The sequence below is a fragment of the Neovison vison genome, chromosome X (assembly GCF_020171115.1).
Source record: "Neovison vison isolate M4711 chromosome X, ASM_NN_V1, whole genome shotgun sequence".
NCBI classification, from domain to species: domain Eukaryota; kingdom Metazoa; phylum Chordata; class Mammalia; order Carnivora; family Mustelidae; genus Neogale; species Neogale vison.
The window spans coordinates 119,029,333-119,050,538 of record NC_058105.1 but is presented as its reverse complement, the minus strand read 5'-3'; the positions used below and the strand labels follow the sequence as shown (position 1 = coordinate 119,050,538).

The window sequence follows — 21,206 nt, the reverse complement described above, 5'->3', positions numbered from 1 at the left end:
TCAGTTCCCTGCTCAGTGGGGGGCCTGTTTCTCTCTCTCACTCTGCTCCCCCCCCCAAGCTACCTGTGTCTCTCTGAAATAAATAAATATATAAAAATTTTAAAGAAATAATAAAATGGATAATTCTAAAAAGTAAAATAAAATAAAAAATGGTTAATTCTATGTTATGTGAATTCCACCTCAATGAATATAACATATGTAACATATATTTTTATGCCCCGTTACATTCTGCCTGCCTGTGATGGTTTTCCTTTCCCCACCCCCGCATCTTGGACTTGTTTAATTTTACTTTTAACTAAAAATAAACATGGTGACAAACTGAAAGAAGCTTGGGCAGCACACGAATCAGTGTTTGAGCTTCAGGTCACAGAACGACTCCTGTTTGACTCAAAAATCACTGTCACGTGTGCCCGCCAGCCCTCTCGTACAGCACAGTGAAGGCTCAGTTACCCGGATCCTCGCTCACGGCCCGGACATCACCATATGCCAGACAAGACACAAACACGCTTTCTCCCCCTTGAGGTTGCTGGAAAAAGTTTAATCAGCTACAGAAATTTGTGAGAACCAAAGGCCACCTCTGGACTGAAAAGGAAAGTAGTCCCTTGGTTCTGGTCTATCTATCATTAGATCCCCTTCGAGGCTTTACATTTATATTTGGTGGAAAACAGGGTGATTCTTTAAGAGTGTGGTGATTTCCTCAGACAGTTCCTTCATCCTGGTTTCAGTGACTTCAGAGCCTTTAAAAAGAAGAAGAAGAATATAAGTATTAACAATATCAGAAACTGAATAATGTAAGTCTTTCAAGTACCTCAAGCTAGTCTTTGCGCCATTTTGGTTTGCTCCTAAAGGTCTCCATGTTTGAAGCAAATCGAAATCGAGAAAGATATGCTTTCCCTGGGGAACATGAAGATCCTGCCACTAGGTGATATGAAGAGAGCTCATACTGGAGCCATTAACTCTTTACACATTTTCCAGAAGCTGCTGTCCCGTGAAAAGAGAGCTGCCCATCCACTTCGAGGCCTGCCATAACACTAGAGTTATCCCAGGCAGTATCAGGCTCTGAGTTTGAATTTAATAAACTTATCCAGGCTGCTATCCTCCCTCAGAAAGACTGAAAGAACCATGGGGGAAATGAGCTGCCCTCAGAAGCCCAGCCAGTCTCTGGCATTTCCCTCCAAAGAAATAAAATACCATTTTATTTCATACAAATCCAAAGAAATCTGCTTTTCCATGAATTACCTAAACCAGGGCTCAGCAAACTGCTTTTGTAAATGAAGTTTTATTGGGACACAGCCATGTCCATTCATTTACATACTGTGTACGTCAGCTTTCCCCCGATAATGGCAAAGGACAATAGTTGCAACAGAGACTGAACGGCCCCCAGATCCTAAAATATTTATGATTTGGCCCTTTACAGAACAAGTCTGCTGATCTATGACAACTCTAACCACTCTAGCCTCCGGATACACATTTAGAGGTAAGCTTACATATTTATTCCTGACCTCAGGTGCATTCCATTTTCCCCATGCTAACTTCGAGCTTTCTCGGATGCATTCCGGTTTCCCAAAAGCACGGTCAGCTGTCAGGTCTGTCCTAACTATGCCTGGGGATCACCTATTTGGTACACGTGCCGGGCAAATAGGAGCATCCCTCGAGAGCGAAATCCTGCAGGGCAAGTCCTATAACTCTCCCTTCTCCCCCAGGACAACAGCTTGTCTGGAAGACAAACAGAATACTAGAGACTTCCATCTTACCTTCACAGGCAGTCCTGATTATTCCAAGTCCTGTATTATTTTCAGCTTATTTCCAACTCGGCTATTCTTGGCTCTGAAAAGCTATCATCACTGGCATCGCTGTATCTATCACTAGATCAAAAAAGGAACTAATTTAGCAAGGTGTAAAGAACCCTGGACAATTATTCTATTTACAATTCCAAACATGTTCTGTAATTAATCTCCACTCAGAGAAAATGCTAAGGGATATTGTACTACCACTTTCTAGAAAGAGGTTAGTCCCACCACACACGGTGATCTTTTGTCAGAGGAGCTGATCACCTGCTTTCCTCTTAAGCTGGAAGTAACTTATTCAGAAAATTGATAAAAGCATTTCAATTTAGATTAAAATGTATAATCTTCCAAAGACCACCAATGTAGACCAGCAGCATAAAAGTTTGCCATTCCAACAGACACTCTCATATACCCAAGGGTTTGAGAAATTATTCGCACAATTATGCTATTTTCACATCAGAAGCTTTATGGGATGCCCCCACTACCTCGAGACCCACGTAGTATTCAGAATAGGACCGAAGGCTCACAGACTACTGCCATGTTGGGGTCCCTCAGAAGTACAGTTTCTCCATGACAGAGCCCTGCAACTGTAGTTTTAACCTGAGCTATGGGCTCAGGTCAGGGGTTCTTCTTGCTTGGTTCCAAATAAATCAGCAAGTAGATCAACTCCACAGGAGTTCTACTGACCTATGGAGATGACATTGCCAGGAAGTGAGTGTTTTATGCCTGACCCATTCCTAGCCTTGACCAACTTTTTACTGACCGATAGCAGTAGAACTTTGAATTCCATAACATATGAAAATCCACTCTTTTTTTTTTTTTTTTTTAAGGAGGAAAGGGAGCAACTGAAGAAACCCTCTGCTGACATGCTAGGAAGCAAATATTTACTCTAAACACATTGAGCGAGTATCAATAAATACATCAACAAGAATGTAAAAGACAACCTCACTCTCCTCCTTGACTTTTGGACAAAATACTGGAAAGGCTGTGGGGGCAGGGTTCGAGAATGGAGAGTAGATAGCAGAGGATTAAGAATTGGCAGAAAAGACAAGATATGTTAAACACGAATCAACAGCTCCTCAAAACAAATCAAGTAGAAGATGCCCCCTACTTAATTTTTAGAGCAGAAAAGTCACTTCTTTTACAAAAGGGTTTCCAAAAAAAGAAAACACAGGAATAACTAAATTATATATATATATATATATATATATATATATATATATATATATATATTTTTTTTTAAACTGCCCCCAAAACTTGATATGTCCTTCCTTATCCACGCATTCTCATTACACAAACCTCAATCCGTCCTGGTTCTGGGCGACATAAAGGGAATTGGAAGTTGCACTCAACTTCCTCGGGGAGAAGAAATGAGGGTCGGGGTGTTTTGGTGACTCACCCAGCGCACAGCTCATTCGAGGTGGAGCCAGCATCCCCATCATGCCAACCCAGGCCACAAGCTCAAGTCTAAGCGGTGCTGAAATGTGCCAGCAGGCACCTGGGGGGCATATCCCCTGAGTGCACAAGCAAGACGGCCAGAAGAGCCAAGGAGAGCCCCAGGAGAGCCCATTCTCTCAGGCATCAGACGTTACACCTGCTTCCTTCCCGACCTCAGAGCTCAGGGAGGAATAAGGTAGGCCCGCATCCTCCCCCTTACAACCCTGGTTGTACTGTTTATTAGCCGCATACGTCCGGACTGGTCACTTCACTGCTGAGAGTCTAGAAAAAAAACCAGTAACAATACCTACAGCCTCACCAAGATGGTATGAGGGCCAAAAGAGAACATCTGAATGTACTCTGAAGACAATATAAAAATGTAAGCTGTTGCTGCTCACGAGTCTTACATATTCAGGACACGGTATCTCTTAAAAAGTCATCGAAACATAAAGAAATCACAAAAACTGCCAATTGCATGATTTTCAGAATTGTTTCTTGTCCCAGGTAATTCCCTGCCCGTCTTACCCGGCAAACCTGGGGTGGGTCTGTTTCTAACCTGGCGGCTGTCCTTTCTGTCTGCCCGCTGGCTGCCCCAAACTCTGACGACACCTCCAAATGGCACGAGAAGACTGGGCTTGAGTTTACTCACTTCTAAGGCAAATGAGCGGGTTCACTGATTTTTCTTTCCTCTGTGCCAGGGGCCAGAAGTAGGACAATGAAGTAAACCACGGGGCTCAAGAACAGAATCATTAAAGCAGGCATTGCTGCTCAACAGCCTGATTTCAGGGTATCCACGCACCAGCAAGCACCAAGCGCTAGAAGTAAAATCTGCCCTTTTTTTTTTTTTAAAGATTATCTTTATTTATTTGACAGACAGAGATCACAAGTAGGCAGAGAGGCAGGCAGAGAGAGAGGGGGAAGCAGGCTCCCCAATGAGCCGAGAGCCTGATGCGGGACTCGATCCCAGAACCCTGGGATCATAACCTGAGCCGAAGGCAGAGGCTTTAACCCACTGAGCCACCGAGGCGCCCCTAGAAATACAATGTGGATCACCATCACACACAGAACAGCAGTGGTTCCTACACATCCAATAAAATGTGAGCGCTACTCTGTGCTGCATGGGGCTTAGGGGTTCATTTTAGTTTCACACGGAACAAACTTTAAACAGTCATAAGATATACTTGTCTGAGTATACTTTCACTTAATTCGCGACATCTCAGCTCCCTCTTAAGACCAACCCTAAATCATCTTCTCTGGATACACACGTGGGCGTGCGCACACACATTTCTCAGGGAAAATTATTAGATACTAAGGTCTTATACGCGAATCTTTATGAAATGCCACAGAATACAGACCCACTGGTGTGTATCTTGATATATTTGGGGACATTTTAAACCCGCACTGCCCAGTACGGTAGCCACAAGTCGCGGGACGCTATCTACCTTTAAATCAATTAAACCGAATTGAACTGAAAATTCCATGCCTCACTCACACATATTAAGGGGCAGTTCAAGTGCTCAATATGTTACCGCGTTGCTCGCTTCTTGCCCCAGATACACCAAAGAACTGGAAACCCGAGGCCAGAATGGGGAGCTAGAGTTCATTAAGCAGGTAGAGTACAATGCGGTTCCAAGAGTGAAAGCAGGTCACTGCTAGAGCAACTGCGGCAATGGCCCCAAGAAGGTCTGGCTGCATCCTTTTAAGCCTGTTTTCTGCCTTAAATTCGGCTTTGAAGGATATGTTTGAGTGACAGCCGGTGGTTATATAACATTTTGGCTTCTGCGCATGCGCCTACCCATGATGCATGCCGTTATATTTGTATTTATTTATGTATTGTATATTTATGAGTTTCTAAGGAGCTTCTGCTGTGACCTCAAGGACAAGTTGCGCCTTCTCTGCGCATGCTCAGCTCTTGGAAGTCCCCTGCGGCTTCCGAGCAGCTCGTGGCTAGGCCTTTCCCGCTCTCTTAGCCCTCAGAGGTGGCTCTGCAGGTGTTGCTGTTAATCCTTAAGGGTTGCTCCAAGGGTGTGGCCAGCAACTGCTTTATTCCTTCTCCCTCAGACCCAACTAACTGCCCAACAAATAGTCACGTGGGGCTGGTGACTGTCCCATTGGGCAGTGCAGATTATAGAACATTTCCATCACTGCAGAAAGTTCTATTGGACAGCACTGGTTTTTAAAACAAATGAATAATGATTAAAAACAGCAACAACAACAAACCATAATCACCATGCAATGGTTTTCCTTGCCACTCCCTAAAAAGATTTTTTTAAGGTCTGGCTATCTAGAGCTAGTTAAAATCATGGCAATTGTCTCTTATGCATGCATGTGCCTCCCCAAATAACAGAAGCACTGGTTTTTTTTAAAAGTTCATATATATATATGTATATATATACTTTTTTTTTAAAGTAGGCTCCAAGCCCAGTGTGGGGCCTGAACCCACAACCACAAGGTCAAGAGTCACATGCTCTACCGACTGAGCCTGACACATGGCCCCTATATTATTTTTTATTAGAGAAAATAAAAATCACCAGCAGCAACTCATGGGAATCTCTATCCTTACAACACTGGCTTGACTTTGACTGCAACAATCTACGTGTGGTTCTTTAACAAACAAAAGGTTGCTTATAGACATTCCTTTGTCAAAGATTCCTGGTTCCTAGTAAATATACAATATAAGAAAATATATATCCCAAGGCACTAGGACAAGATTTAGTAATGCCTCATATTTCCCACTTTTTAGGCCACCCCAGGGGCAGCCATTAAAACATTTCTTCTCCATTAACAGAAAGAGGTAGTTGGAATTTTTTAGAAAATTTTGATGTCTAGGGGCGCCTGGGTGGCTCAGTGGGTTAAAGCCTCTGCGTTCAGCTCAGGTCATGGTCCCAGGGTCCTGAGATCAAGCCCTGCATCGGGCTCTCTGCTCGGTGGGGAGCCTGCTTCCCTTCCTCTCTCTTTGCCTGCCTCTCTGCCTACTTGTGATCTCTGTCAAATAAATAAATAAATCTTTAAAAAAAAAGAAAAGAAAATTTTGATGGCCAGCTTAGGATTCCCAGCATGCATGAGTTCCTACAATACTTTGTATCAAAAATCGATTTCATGTAGAAAAAGCATGTTTTAAAACACGTTGCCATGCACACAGTTTTCTCCAAAGCATTGTTACTGCTATACTTACTTCCTTTTCAAAGAGCCCCTGGAAGCCATAAAATGTAAGAGCAATGGAATAAAATCTTAGTATGCTTTGATGAGTTTTGCATTGAATAGTAAATGGTAGAATTCGACCCCAGCAGGGCATTAAAAGCACAGTGGTCTCTATCAGTATTAACTGCATTCCTGGCCAGCACCCTGTATGTCATCAGTCTTGCAGTGAACCACCATCAATAAAGAGCACCTTTTAATCAACATTTAATCCCTAAAAGAAGGTGTACTCAAATGTGGTTTTTTAGCAGCACTTTACTGAAAGAAGTCTCAAGGCATGCAGCTGGTGACAAATAATGGGGGCAGGAGAAGAGGAGGTGGTGTTGTTTTAAAAGGTGTTAAAAAAATACTTTTTTCCCCCAGTTCGCTTTTGCTTGAGATGTAACAAAGGGGAAAAAGTAGTATTTTTCTATCGGGTTAATATTTACAAAGCACCATCTCAACTATTCTTTGGAGCAGCACAAATGCATGAAGATCCCGAAGTTTGGGAGTAGAGACTTGGGAAAAATTACCTAGTTAGTAGCAAATCCAGAAACCAAATTCATAGCACCTGCTCTCCTCGTCCACACTGTCCCCAAAGAAACCAACTATTTGTACCTGTCAGGGAGCAAGAATTTCCTGTCCCCTTTAAGGTACTCCTCACTGGCCTAAGAATCCAAGTGACAGAGACAGATTAACAGAAGACAATTGGAGGGACTAAAGTTTCTCTTGAGGGTCTCGATTGCCTTCAACTCAAAACGATCCACGTGCCAACGTGGCATATTTTGCGAAGACCTGTCCCAAACCCCTTCAAACTTGAAATAATCTTTATGTTAAACTGGCCCATCTTGAGGTGGCCAACCCTTTGCCCCTACACACTGCATATTGCAAGAATGGCCCTTGGCATCATCAACCATGCAGCCCGAAGTTTTTAAAAAAAAAAATGGGCACGGTGATTCCAAGTTTAAAATAGCGCTGGAAAACGCACATCCAGGAGGAAAAGAGTATCTTACCTTCCTAGTCAAAGAGAAAAAGGTACCCAAGGGGATAAGTATGCCTTAGAGGGAGAAATGCACACTCTACAGTCAAAAGAGAGGCCAGGCCCACCTCCCATGCCCACTGTTAGGACGTAGCATCCTAAAAGGATACAGATTGGCATTCACCTCTCACTAAGCACTTCAGGAATGTGTATCAAGGGCCACAAAAGTGGTGTGAGCTAAGGCAAAGGCATTAAAAGCTTCTACGGAGATCCAGGGACTGTAAACTGTTCCCTACGGATTTGTGTACATTTACTCTCTAAGTCAAGGGAAGCCACTGAGAGTTCTAAAGTCCAAAATAATGTAGGAAAAATGGATTGAGAAGAGGAAAGCTGGAGGCATAGAGACCAGTTAGGAAGCCTTTGTAGGAGACAAGAGATGAAGACCAGAACTAAGGTAAAATTAATAATAATAATTCCCAGTTAGGGGCACCTAGCTGGCTCAGTCAGTAGAGTGTGTGACTCTTGATCTCAGGGTTGGGAGTTCAGGCCCCACGTTACGTGTAGAGCTTCCTTTAAAAATAATAATAATAATAATAATAATAATTTCCATTTAATTTCCCACCGTAGACCAGACACTGTGCTAAGTGCTTTACATTTAGTATGAAACTTAATCTTCATTAAGTGGGTACCATGTCAAGTGGGCACCATTACCATGCCCCTTTTATAAAGAAACTGAGGCAGAAAAGAGCAAGGTCACAGAACAGTGATTATAACCATGAAAGGAGTCCTATATGGATATAAAGATTGGAAGGAAACACTAAAAAATGAGCCCAGTGTGTTAGGCTGGTGGGTTTATGGGTCCTTTTTTTCTATTTTCAAAATTTTCTGTCCTGTTACATTTAGAAGTCCACAGAACACAAAAATCTTCCCCAGATGGAAGCCAGTGTGTCACTTAGAAGGAAACCCAGAAGAGAGACTAGAGACAATGGTGAATGAAAATGGGTGCCTTCTCTCCCCAACCGCTGCCAGGATTCGCAGGTAAAAATGGAGAGATAAGGACAAGCATGGAGAGAATGGACTCAGATCCTAGGAGCACATGAGGGATCGAGAAATGGAAAGATCTGGTTCCGGGTGTGAACTTCCTTTTAGGGCCCTTTGATTATAAAGTAGTTTCAGCTTCTGAGTTTGGTCTGAAAAAGTCAAGCAAAACTAGGGAATCACTGAGTAATTTCCCTCCTGTTGTTTCTGTACCAGACCGCTTCCTGTTTTGCCAAAGACGACGATTTCTCTGCACAAAAGATAGTATATGTTGGGTGGAGGCATGAAATCCAGAATCCTAAAACCGAGACTACGACGCTGCTCAAATGTCTTAAGATTCTGGTCTTATACTTCTTCTTCTTCTTCTTTAAGGTTTTATTTATTTATTTGAGATAGAGAGTGAGAGAGGGGAAGCAGCAGGCAGAGGGAGGAAGGGAAGCAGGCTCCCCACTGAGCAGGGAGCCCGATGTGGGGTTCCATCCCAGGACCCCGGGATCATGACCCAAGCTGAAGGCAGATGCCCAACTGACTAAGCCACCCAGGCCCCCCTGGTGTTACACTTTAAAGACATGTTACCTCCAAGAGCTGCGTGTCTATGAACTGCTGACCAAGCCCCATCTAAGTTTTTGCTTTCCAACATGGAACCAGCACTGTGTAAGCACTGAGAGTTTTAGTCTGACCTGCCACGTGGGCGTGATAAATGGCAGCGTCACCCAAACTAGAAGCTGTTTCTCAACTTGGTAGGTAGGGAGTGAGCCTAAGAGCCCTGCTGGGCAGCCCAGAGACCCACATGCTAGAAAATCACCTCTGGACCACTTTGGACTCCCATCTCTCTTCTGTTTCCGGTAGCTTAAAAATGCAATTCTGAACAGAGATGATGATATGCTTTGTTTCTAGATACTAAAGAACTCACAGTTACAAGCACCTTTGTACAGTCTTTTTAATATAAGCCCCCTAAAATTGCCTCCTTACAATCACATGAAACAGCCTCATCCCATTACATGATATGCCAGCAAACCAGGCAAATGCGCGGTCTCCTTTTGTGCAGGGGACAGATTATGTTTAGACACAGAGGGGAGATCTCAGCAGAGAATTACAATAATTTCCCATTGGATTTTTTTTTTCTAAAACTGGCTTATTAGACTTGCGCAAAAAAATAAAATAAAATAAGACAACACAGCAGGCATGAGGCTGCTATCATTAGAGCGCTTGCTTGGTGGAAGGGGGGAGAACGACGGAGGAACTTGGCTTTCAGAATGTGTTTCCATCACTAACTGATAAGGTCCTTTCACTGGGTGTAGGCTGGTGTGATTGATGGTGAAAGCTTGCTTTCCTTTTGACAGTCTGGAATCCGAGTGGTTCCCAGGTAGAGAATGCCTATGTAACCAGCCCCGATAAAAAAAAAAAAAACCCTACGGGGCGCCCGGGTGGCTCAGTGGGTTAAGCCGCTGCCTTCGGCTCAGGTCATGATCTCAGGGTCCCGGGATCGAGTCCCGCATCGGGGCTCTCTGCTCAGCAGGGAGCCTGCTTCCTCCTCTCTCTCTGCCTGCCTCTCTGCCTACTTGTGATCTGTCTCTGTCAAATAAATAAATAAAATCTTTAAAAAAAACAAAAACAAAACCCTACACTCTGAGTCTCAGAGGGGCTCCTCTGGGCACAGACATCACACCATGTTGCTGCATGTTCACTGCTGCAGGGAAGGTGAGCTCTGTGGGAGCTCTCATGGGAGGGAGGGGACATAGGAAACCTGCAAGTGGGTTTCTCCACACCCCACTTCCGTCTTTTTCTCTTACTGAGCCAGTTGTGTAGGCTTCCTCTGTCACAGAAGTGAGTTTTCACCACGGGTACAACTATATTCTGGTTTCCTTCTAGTGAATCATCAAATATGTGTGCCGTCCTGGGGGGACCCCCAAAACAAAGGCTCACCAGCTGTAGATCCCAAAATAACATCCTCACTGCAACTCCCCAGGCGCTAAAAGATAACTACTCTCCCCAGGGCCCAACGCAGAGGTTATAGGTCAGGTGTACTTGCTCAAAGCCCAAGATTTTTATATTCTGGGCTTTAAAGATGTCAGCTGCACATGTGCCATATAATTACATACCGTCAGCCAATTTCTGGGGAAGGAAGTCATTCTGCTGGTGTTCATATCCCTTGTTACATTTGTTTATGGTTGATTACAGACAGTAATCTTGTTTGACAGAAATACAGTAGCAACTCCGCTCACATTAGAGCCTGGCCATCGAAGCCACGTTCAAGTGCAAGCTTCCTCTGGAACATGGGTGTCTGTCCCTGTAGTTAACTCACGGTCACCCTTCTCAGTTGGAAACTCCCCCACCCCGCCGCCGCGAGGTGTCAAAATTAAACTAGCACATATCCATCCTTCCCTGCTTCCTACAGTTAGTGCTTTAATGGGTCGTAAACAACCCTATGCGCTACGGAGCCAGGGGGATCACGATAAATAAGGTGCCAGCTGCGCTTAAGAAATGCACCACTTTATGGCCGATATGTAGGAATTCTCTGATGACCACGGAAGTCAGCTAGTCAGCTGTAACTCCCATACCCGCCTCAGGGTTCTGTTAAGAAGTCTTGCCTTCTCAAGATGCACTGAATCTTGCTCAGGAGTCACTAGCAAGCAGCCCTTTTTCTCAGAAACGGCTATAAGCTTTACCCAGAAACCACCATCCCCCCCGCGGGAAGCCGGGGCCCATCTAACACACAGGTGGGCGGTGCGCACAAATTAGAGAACACTCGTTCTTAGCCGTTGCTTGCCAACAACCAGTTTGGCATGAACCCTTTTTCCCAGCCATCTAACTTCCTCGGCGGCCACCCTCCTCTTACATGCGAGCACCTGAAATAATGGTGGCTCTGCAGTGGCTGAGAAGGGGCACGGCACACATGCGACATGGGACCACACGTGGCATCCGCTGTAAGCCACATGGCATCAGAACACGGGAAGCTCTCTTCATGTGCAAGCTCATGCTGAACCATGCCACATGAGCCTGGTAATGTGCAGCTGCTCCGCCCAGGCAGGGGGGAGCCTGGGGACCCTCGTAGTCAGCTTGTCACTGCAGCCCAGGCTGTGGCTCTGCAGGGCACAGCTGGAAAACCAGAACACTGGTTCAAGCGTGCAAGGAGTGATCCTCCATTCAGCAACACGCCAGACACGGGAATATGGAAAGCTTCTCCCGTTTGAAAACATGGGTATGAGAAATGATGGACAGCTCTGAGCCTCTCTTAGCAAGTGATGTCACAGCGAAGCAGGCCTGTGTGACACGAAGCACACGCACACACATCAGACACCGATCCTGGCGGCTCTCGATTGCAGCATCACGAGGGTCATTTGCTAGGATGAGGATCAGCAAAGGTAATGATCTAAATGACATATATCCAGTCAGAGTAATAACCCTTCCTAACACCTCTATGATTCTGGCTAGTTCCGGCCACTTTTGAAGTTATTGCATCCAATACTTTTGCAGGAGAAGAAGTAAACATATGAATTCTCCCCAGACCAATATTTAAGTGTCAAGAAATGTTAGGGATTTTTTTAAATCTAATTTAAAAAATCGTCACATAATTCATCTGGAAGAATAGCAAAATATATTTTTTTAAAAGTTCAATAAAAATGGGTGTAAGGTAGATAAGAGCTTGATTTATAGTAATGCTATGATAATGAAAAGGGTGCTAAGGGTTTAGAAGTAAGAGATGAAATCCTCAATAGAACAAAACAGAAATCCTTACAACAAATCCGAACTATTCAACTTGCTAACCATAGGGGTGGGGTGGCAGGTGCAGATCCTACCTTACACACCACGCCAATTAGCAAGTACATGTAGGTTACAGATTTCAACCATGAAATTGAAACCATAAGAGTGCTAATAGAAAACAGATGGGCTATTTTTATATAATATTTTTGATAGGGAAAGAAAGATGTTAGGCATGATACTAAAGGCAGAATCTGTAAAAATTAAAGATCTGACCACATAAACTTTAAAAATACATAAACAGGGGCACCTGGCTGGCTCAGTCAGGGCAGCAGGCAACTCTTGACTTCAGGGTTGTGAGTCTGAGCTCACAATGGGTTTAGAGATTACTGAAAAATAAAATCTTAGAAAACCCCCCCCCACAAATAAAGACTATATAAAGATTATATAAAACCCTTCTTTGGGGCACCTGGGTGGCTCAGTGGGTTAAGGCCTCTGCCTTCGGCGCAGGTCGTGATCTCAGGGTCCTGGGATTGAGCCCCACATCGGGCTCTCTGCTCAGTGGGGAGCCTGCTTCCTCCTCTCTCTGCCTGCCTATCTGCCTACTTGTGATCTCTGTCAGTCAAATAAATGGATAAATAATTAAAATCTTTAAAAAAAAAAAGACCCTTCTTTAAAACTCTTCAGGGAAAATGAAAAGTACATTAACAACTTAAAAGACAAACAAACCCACTTTAAAAAATTGTTTGCAACCTAACAAGGGATTCATGTCCTTTATATACAAAGAGCTTACCAATAAGTAAGGAAAAGGATACAGTAACAAAAGGAAAAATAGAGCAGAGGGTTTGCAGAGGCTAGTCCTAAAAAAGCAAATAAACATATAAAATATTTATGTATATTCATTCATCAGAGACTCAACAAAAGCAAATCCCACTTTGCACTTCTCGAAATGACACAAACTTCTACAGTAACACCCAGCATCAGCGTGATTCGGAAAGCTGACATATCCCTGCCTTGGATGTGAAGAAATCATTTTCATTCGGAGGAAAAAAAAAATCAGGATTGTTAAGAAAGAAAAAAATTACTCTTTATTTTTTAAAAAAGTCCTGTACGGCTATGAAATTTCACGAGAGCCCTAAAATGTTGATGTGAGTACAGCTGGAGTTGGTGCTGAGCGCAGTAAGCCGGTTACCTAGAGGATAGTTTGCATCCCTGTTGCAAGAAGGCGTGCAGACTCCCGGTGGCCGCAAGTAATAGGCCCAGGTACGGAGGGGAAGGCTTCATCGGCCTAGAAGAAAACTCAGGATGGAATTGGACACCAACAAAATAGGGGTGATCTGAAATGAGAATAATCATGGTGTGACTGAAGCAGACAAACACAAGAGCTGCTTTAACGGTTTTATCTTTGAATAAGAAAACACATTAAACGGTGAGACAATTAACTTGTTAACCACCACTGACAGTTACCTTCCCCAACCCTCTTCAAGGCAGAATCTCAGCCAGCAAAGCACATCTCGCTTAATTAGAGATCTGGCATTTCATCTGAGCAAGGTATTAGAGGGAGCAAAATTAAACAACATTTTTGAACGGCAAGATGAATTCTGCTTTGCCCAAAGTCGGCCTATATTTTGAAAGCCCTTCATAGACGTTTGCTGGCTCCATTTCCAAGGTGCCCCTCGCACGAGAGGCTACCTGTAGGGAATTCCGTCTCTCAGCTGGCTTCCAGCCATTTCCTACGAGGTTGTTTCCCTTCCCAAGGGAAGAGTGCCCTGGGAAAGCAGCCAGAACTACGGCTCTTCTCGTCACACCTTTAGGTTGGATATTAATCAGAGCCAGCACCATGAAACTGAACTTGCACCCTTATTCCAGCCTCTGCCAACAGATCGCCTGTGAGGAAGAGTCCCAGAGTGATAAAGGGTGGGCCTTTCTGCATGGTAATGGTGGTGACGGCTCCAGGTGGTTAAGAGGTCAAGATACTTTTATTTTCTTCCTTACACTTTTCCCTACCGTGTGAAGCTTTTCCATGAGCATATGTTGTTTACATTAATGGGGAGCAGTTTGAGCAATTTTTAAATTGAGGGTTGTATAAAGCCCCTGCAGGAGCAATTCAAGCTCTCCAAGATGGAATAGGAACAGAAAAGTAGCTTTACCCAGCTACTTTTAAACACACAAATCCCCTTTTGGATTAGAAAACATTAAATGGTCAACATTTCCAAATCTGGGTAGAAATCTTATAGGGTTGCAAATTCCTTCCCCCAGTCAGAACTCTCAAAAACTATGTTGGTTACCCACCACCACCGCCCCCACCCAGATTAGGAAGCAATTTTGTAAAAATAATTTTTCTATTTTTTTATTAACACATAATGTATTATTAGCCGTAGGGGTATACAGGTCTATGAATTGCCAGGTTTACACACTTCACAGCACTCACCATAGCACATACCCTCCCCAATGCCCATAACCCAGCAACCCTCACCCTACCCCCTACCCCCAGCAACCCTCAGTTTTAGGAAGCAACTTCTAATTAGAAATCAGGCAACTCTCTAATCCCATAATTACTACTGTGCAGAGTATGGTTGGTGTTATAGTCCCTACTTTAAAAATCCTTTTAATTGCTATGTATATCAATCCAAAGATGACAGAATATAGGTTTAATAGGGGGGAGTGAATATAAGTTTAAAGCTTTCAATGAAATGCTTTATCAAATGATCTAAAAACCTAGCGTGGAATTCAAAATCACAAATCCCCATCACTTACCACTGGAGACCCAAAGCTCCTACTACAATAGTAAGGAAATGATGACTGAATGGAAATGCCCACTCTTGTAAGGTTATCATTGAAAGCTCTGCTATACAAAATGGTAGCTCTTAGCTCTTGTGGCTATTTAAAGTTATTCAAATTCATTGAGCACATATCAAGCGTTCAACAGCTACACATGGCTAGTTGCTGCCATATGGAACAGGGCAGAATAGTCCATCGTTGCAGCAAGTTTCACTGGACAGGTCTGAGTCCAGAAAAATCCAGTGTAGAAATCCCATACCTCACATCTAGGAAGAAGCTTCCTTGACTGCGAGGGACGCTTAGGGATGAAAGCTTGGTGAGGAGAATGCTACCTTCTCCCAGGAATGTGCCCCCTCAAGAGAAGAAGAGAAGAAATTATCCACTCTTAGAAAAGAAATGAAGCAATGTAGCTTTAAATTAAAGATCTGGGGATGGCTTTGAAGGACACAGTAATTCTGCTTTTGTACTACTGCAGACAGAAGCTACTTAAAGAATCATGGTCATGGCAAGGGACAAAACATTGGAATGAATGGACCACTGTTCTGAATCACTTTTCTCCAAGAGAATTCCTTATGCCAATATGAGGAAAGAAACAAAATAGTTGTTATTTTGATGGTGTTCTATCAGTCAGATAAAGTATCTTCTAAATAGTGCTCTTAATTGCTTTGAATCACATTCTGACATTATACGAATCTCAAACTTTGTTATTCCTTTTAGAACTCCTTGAGGAATACAGAGATTCATGCCAAGTGCTTCTAAGGGGTAGCTAAGATCAGAATCTTCTGGGAAATTTTCCTTAATAAAACGAATTTCCTTGCAATCAGCTTTTTAAAAAATGCCAGGATTGTACAGCATCTCTCTTTTCCTTCCCAACACGCATGAAATTTGAAAGTGTCAACGGAATGTAAATCCAGGTGATGGAGAGGCTTCTACGTATTTGCTCACAATGATGACAGCCAGGAGATTTAAAGGAAAGTAAGTACTTGAATGAAGTAAACAGTCATCTGCTAAAGAAATTCTCTGCCCTCTCACATCTCAGATTTAAGAGACTCCAACCCCGACCAGTGATCCACACTATAAAAATCCTAAAATGATGGGCATTTCCATCAGAAAGACTACAGGAAATACATCCTCGTCTTTTAATTCAAAACTTTGGGCATGGACTGATCATCTTAGGTGACATGTCCAGGGCAAACAAGAGGAACAGTAATATCTGCTGAGGGCGTGGTGGGACCTGGTTTGGCTCCAGCGCCCCTTGTGATGAGTTGGACATCTCAGTAAAGTGGGAATGACATCAGCTGTCTTGTAAGTTACATAAGGCACGCCGAGTCCCTAGCAAGGGGTGTAGGGAGAAGCATCTAGTGACTGTGCACACAGTGTCCACTGCTTTCCTTCTTTGAGGGTCCAGGTAACATGTCACTGTATTCGGAGATGCCCTCGCCAACTTCAATTCCACCCCCTGTTCAGGACTCCTGAAGTACCTGAACAGACTTGGGACAGAAAAGGAAAGGGACAAAGAAAAGGAATTTGAAGTAGAGAATGGTGACATGGGTTAAGATGGTAAAAGAAGTAGGAAATTTAGAAGAGTAAGTCCAGAATATCTGGAGTCTAAAGGAGATAGGTTGAAAAGGTAAGTTCTAGGAAATCACGTTAACATTTTTATAGTATTCTGTACAAACTAAGCATTTGATAAATGTAAGTGGTTTATCCACCAAATTCGTGTCACGTGCACTGTAGATTTGTGACATGTGACAGAGCCCTGTCCTCATTAGGAGGGGCTGCAGAGGGGAGAGCCTGGAGGCAGGAAGGAGCTTTAGGAGGACTCTGGGTTGTCACCATGCACTGGGGATGAGAGTGAGAGGGATGGAAATACGATCCCAGCTCAGTCCTTCTAGAGACAGAATCTACAGGACTTGACAACTGATTACGAGTTGGCGGTATAGAGGGGAAGAAGAACAAAATAAGGCCAATTTTAAACCTGATGGTCTAGGACAGTGGTTCTCACCCAGAGACGTATGTGCCCCTCAGGGACATTTGGCAATGTCTGGCGATGGTTTGGGGTGTTACGACACTGGGAGGTGGGGATGATGCTACTGGTGTCCAGTAGGTAGAGGCCGGGGATGCTACCAAATACCACACAGCACACAGGACCGCCCCCACCACAATGGGGTGTGATGGGAATGACCCCCCCACCCGATGCCAGGGTGGCGAGGGTGAGAAGCCCTGAACAAGGAGACTGAGGATGACTTAGCAGAAACATTTTGGGAAACATGTAAACTTAGTTTTAGATAAGTTGTGCTGGAACTGCTAGGAGAACATCCAGATAGACAAACAGGTCAATCAGGGACCTGAACATGTTAAGTTCAAGTCAATTAAAGGAAGTATATATGTGTGGGTTTACAACAGGGGTTGGCAAATACTTCTGGAAAGGGCCAGGTCGTAAGTAATGGTAGAGAAGGAGCTGGGATGAGCGGTAAGTGTGGGCTTACTATGTATTTGCAGCTCTGAGTGAGAATAGTGTCCTCTGTCTCATCAAAAACGTTGCATGGTTTGTGCCTGGGCTCTTGAGTGTGTCCCAGCCCACACACAACTTCTTCAGCAATCTTCCTCAATGGAAGTCCCTATCCCTTTGTGCTGTGTTTGGTCTCACTAAGAACTTCTGTGGGTGCAGGGACTAGTGTTCAAAAGTTAAACAACTGGCCCACGCTTGACCATGGAGCACAAGTGATGTGGAAAGGCAGACTCCAGGTAGAATGAGAGGCCAGGTCCCGCACACAACAGATGTCAAAACTGGTCATGAGTAGTGAGGAGGGCACTGGGCCATTCTTCCTCCAAAGAGGGAGAAAGTAGGGGCGCCTGGGTGGCTCAGTGGGTTAAGCCTCTGCCTTTGGCTCAGGTCATGGTCTTAGGGTCCTGGGATTGAGCCCTGCATTGGGCTCTCTGCTCAGCGGGGAGCCTGCTTCCCCCTCTCTCTGCCTGCCTCTCTGCCTACTTGTGCTCTCTCTCTCTGTCAAATAAATAAATAAATATTTTTTTAAAAAAAAAAAAAAAGAGGGGGAAAACAGAGGGTTACTCAACAGTGGGCTGTCTTCCTTCCCCAGAGCAAGTAACCTAGAGGCTAGCAACAGGAGAAGGCCCAGAAAGGGAGCAGGGATGGTGAGGAAGCATAACAGTAGCAGAACTGGTAGACTCAGAAAAATGTATCATTTTCTGGTAGATTCAGACTAGTGGGCCCCCAAATGAGGAGGATTATAAGTGGTCTGTTTTTCTCCAGTTATATTTAGTCATATTATTTCTATTTAGTTACATATTTATTTCAAAGGAGAGAGGAAAAGAAGGAGAGCAAACAATATGAGTCTCAACTTATGGCTTCACATAGAATGGCAAATTATATCTCCATCTGTAACAACAAAAAGATGGTGGGTTACCATGAAAATTTTCAAAAACAAAAGAGCCCACTTACTTGCCAGTTCAATGATTTCCATCCTCTCTCCATCAACATCCTGACCTACAAAACTTAAGTCATTCTGCTCCAACTGACTGATCAGGCTCGGGTTCACCTAGAAAAACAAGAAATTACATGCTTTGGGGCAGCAGAGCTAGACAGATATATCGTCTTATAGAAATGTCCTCTATCAACAGGGTGGGTTTTCCATTTCAGTGATGTTCTTAACTAGTTAACTAACTTCTATATCCCGCCCCCAAAGCTTATTTTTTTCCCCCAAAGCCTATTTTTAAACTCATGATGAACCTGAGAAACAGTCTAATCACAGTCCCTAAACCTGAGATGCCCCCCTTCTGTTGCTCAAAGATGAGATTCAAAAAGTAGGACTGTGACACAGATATTCTGACTTGGAACCTTGAGATTCGCTATTTATAGCCGCTACCATATTTGTTTCTTCCCTTGAGTTATGTGTAATTAACTGTTTCTCCCCAAATCACAAATCTGCTTGAGGATTGAAACTATCTTATTTCCCTTGTGACTAGCCCCAAAACTTTCTTCACATATATTTACATAAAACCTTTAAAGAGAAGCTTGAAGCAATTTTTCTGCTAGAATATTGGTTATAGATGACAACTTGATGGGCTGGTACTCAACCTCTTCCCTCATTCATCACATTCCTGGTCCTTTCCCAAACTTTTGAGCCTCTTTTTCAAAGAAAGCACTAATCATCTAAATCAACCTGTCTTCCTCAATCTTAACCCATGTTTTTATTTTCTTTTTTAACATTAGGCTAGTTCTCATAACTTGTCATTTTTCCTTTTTTTTTAAACAGCTTTAATTGAGATATAATTCAGATGCCATACAATTCACCCACTAAAAGTGTACAATGCAATGGTTTTTAACATATTCACAGAGGATTTCAGCCATTGCCATGATGAATCCAAAAATAGGCCCTATCCCCTCTAACCGTCATCTTTTAATCCCCTCATCACCTCCCCACCAGTCCTAGGCAACCACTAATCTATATTCTGTCTCTTTCAATTTGTCTGTTCTGGGCATTTCGTGTTAATGGAACCCTACAGTATGGAGCCTTTCGTAACTGGCTTCTTTCACTAAGCATCATGTGTTTTAGATTCGTGTCTCCAGTAGCACATATCAATATTTCATTTCCTTTTATTATCAAATAATTCTATGGATAGATCACATTTCATTTACCCATTCATCACGTGATGGACATTTGGGGGTGTTTCCACTTTTTGTTTAACGATTATGGATAATACTGCTTTGACCATTTGTATACAAGTTGTTGTGTGCATGCACATTTTCATTTGTCTTGGGTTATACATCTAAGGATGGAACTACTGGGTCATATGATAACTCTGCGTTTAACTTTTTGAGGAGCTAACAGATGGTTTTCCAAAGTGGCCGCACCATTTTACATTCCTACCAACAATGTATCCTCACCAACACTTGTTATTATCTTTTTTGGTTTTTTAAAGATTTTATTTATTTAATGGAGAGAGAGAGAGCACAAGCAGGGGGAGCAGCAGGCAGAAGGAGAGGGAGAAGCAGACTCCCCAGAGAGCAGGAAGCCCCATGCAGGGCTCGATTCCAGAACTCCGGGATCATGACCTGAGCCAAAGGCAGATGCTTAACGAATAAGCCACCCAGGCGCCCCTATTATCTGTCTTTTGATTATAGCCAGCCTAGTGGGTACGAGGTGGTATCTCTTTGTGGTTTTGATTTGCATTTCCCTGATGATAAATGATGTTGAACACCTTTTCATTTGCTTATTGGCCATTTGTATATCTTTTTTGATACACAAATGGCCAGAGAGCTATCTCTTCAGAATCTTTCACATTATTTAATATTCAGTTGTAAGAATTCTTTATATATTCTAGATAGAAGTACCTTGTCTGATATATGATTTCATCTGTACTTATTTTATCTGTTATCTTATTTTTTATAGTATTTTTTAAAAAGATTTTATTTATTTATTTGACAGAGAGAAATCACAATTAGGCAGAAAGGCAGGCAGAGAGAGAGAGGAGGAAGCAGGCTCCCCGCTGAGCAGAAAGCCTGATGCGGGGCTCATTCCCAGGACCCTGGGATCATGACCTGAACGGAAGGCAGAGGCTTTAACCCACTGAGCCACCCAGGTGCCCCTGTTACCTTATTTTTTGTCCTGTCCATTAGAATATAAGCTCCATAACAGGAAAGGAACTTTCTTCCTTCCATCTCCAGTGCATATCAGATACAAAGTAAGAAAGAAGGAATGGATGGCCACGCCCTTGTGTGCACACTAGTTCTTATAGCTTCTGCCTACCACCTAGGCAATGCAGCTCAATCGTTTCTGGTCCCACCAGCTGGGCCAGTTCCCAATGGAAAGAAGACCAAAAATGGCCTATACTCGGCAAATTGTTCCCTAAGTGTAGTGACAATATTGGTAGCCTACCCAACATCAATTCTCATTGGTCCTCCCTCCAAACAGAACCCTGGACTTCTTCCAGCATTTATGCCACTCCTGCATGACCCATGGGACTCCATCTTCCCCATTCTAGAAGTTGGCCCTGATTAGTCCAAGTCAAACATCATAAACCTACCCCTCTTAGCTGAGGAATGATGCAAGAACCCAGGTTTAACCCTGCAAGAAACCAGGCTAACCCTGGTTTAGCTTTACCCTTGTGATGGTTACTAGTTCATAGGTGGGCAGGTAATGTGTACTGATCCAATGAGACTGAAGAAAAACTTCCATGTCTAAAGATGCATGTTGTCTCTGCTGCTGCTGGTAACCATCTTGCAACTAGGAGGGCGATCAGCCCAAGGGCAAGGCAAACACACAGAAAAAGGTAAGGCCAAG

General features: G+C 43.4%; 1 protein-coding gene across 2 annotated transcripts in view; it reads right to left on the bottom strand.

Annotated features, from left to right (window-relative positions):
- Positions 1–517: 517 nt before the first annotated feature.
- The window catches only part of CTPS2 (CTP synthase 2), a 100,431-nt gene continuing 79,742 nt past the window's right edge, over positions 518–21,206 (bottom strand). For both annotated transcript variants that reach the window (XM_044234835.1, XM_044234836.1), the window contains exons 16-19: positions 18,365–18,461; positions 13,313–13,457; positions 1,755–1,865; positions 518–737 (exon numbers count right to left, since the gene is read on the bottom strand). In XM_044234835.1, coding sequence (XP_044090770.1) covers positions 1,796–1,865; positions 13,313–13,457; positions 18,365–18,461 — 312 coding nt within the window. In that variant the 3' untranslated portion in view covers positions 518–737; positions 1,755–1,795. The remainder of the gene's footprint in view (positions 738–1,754; positions 1,866–13,312; positions 13,458–18,364; positions 18,462–21,206) is intronic.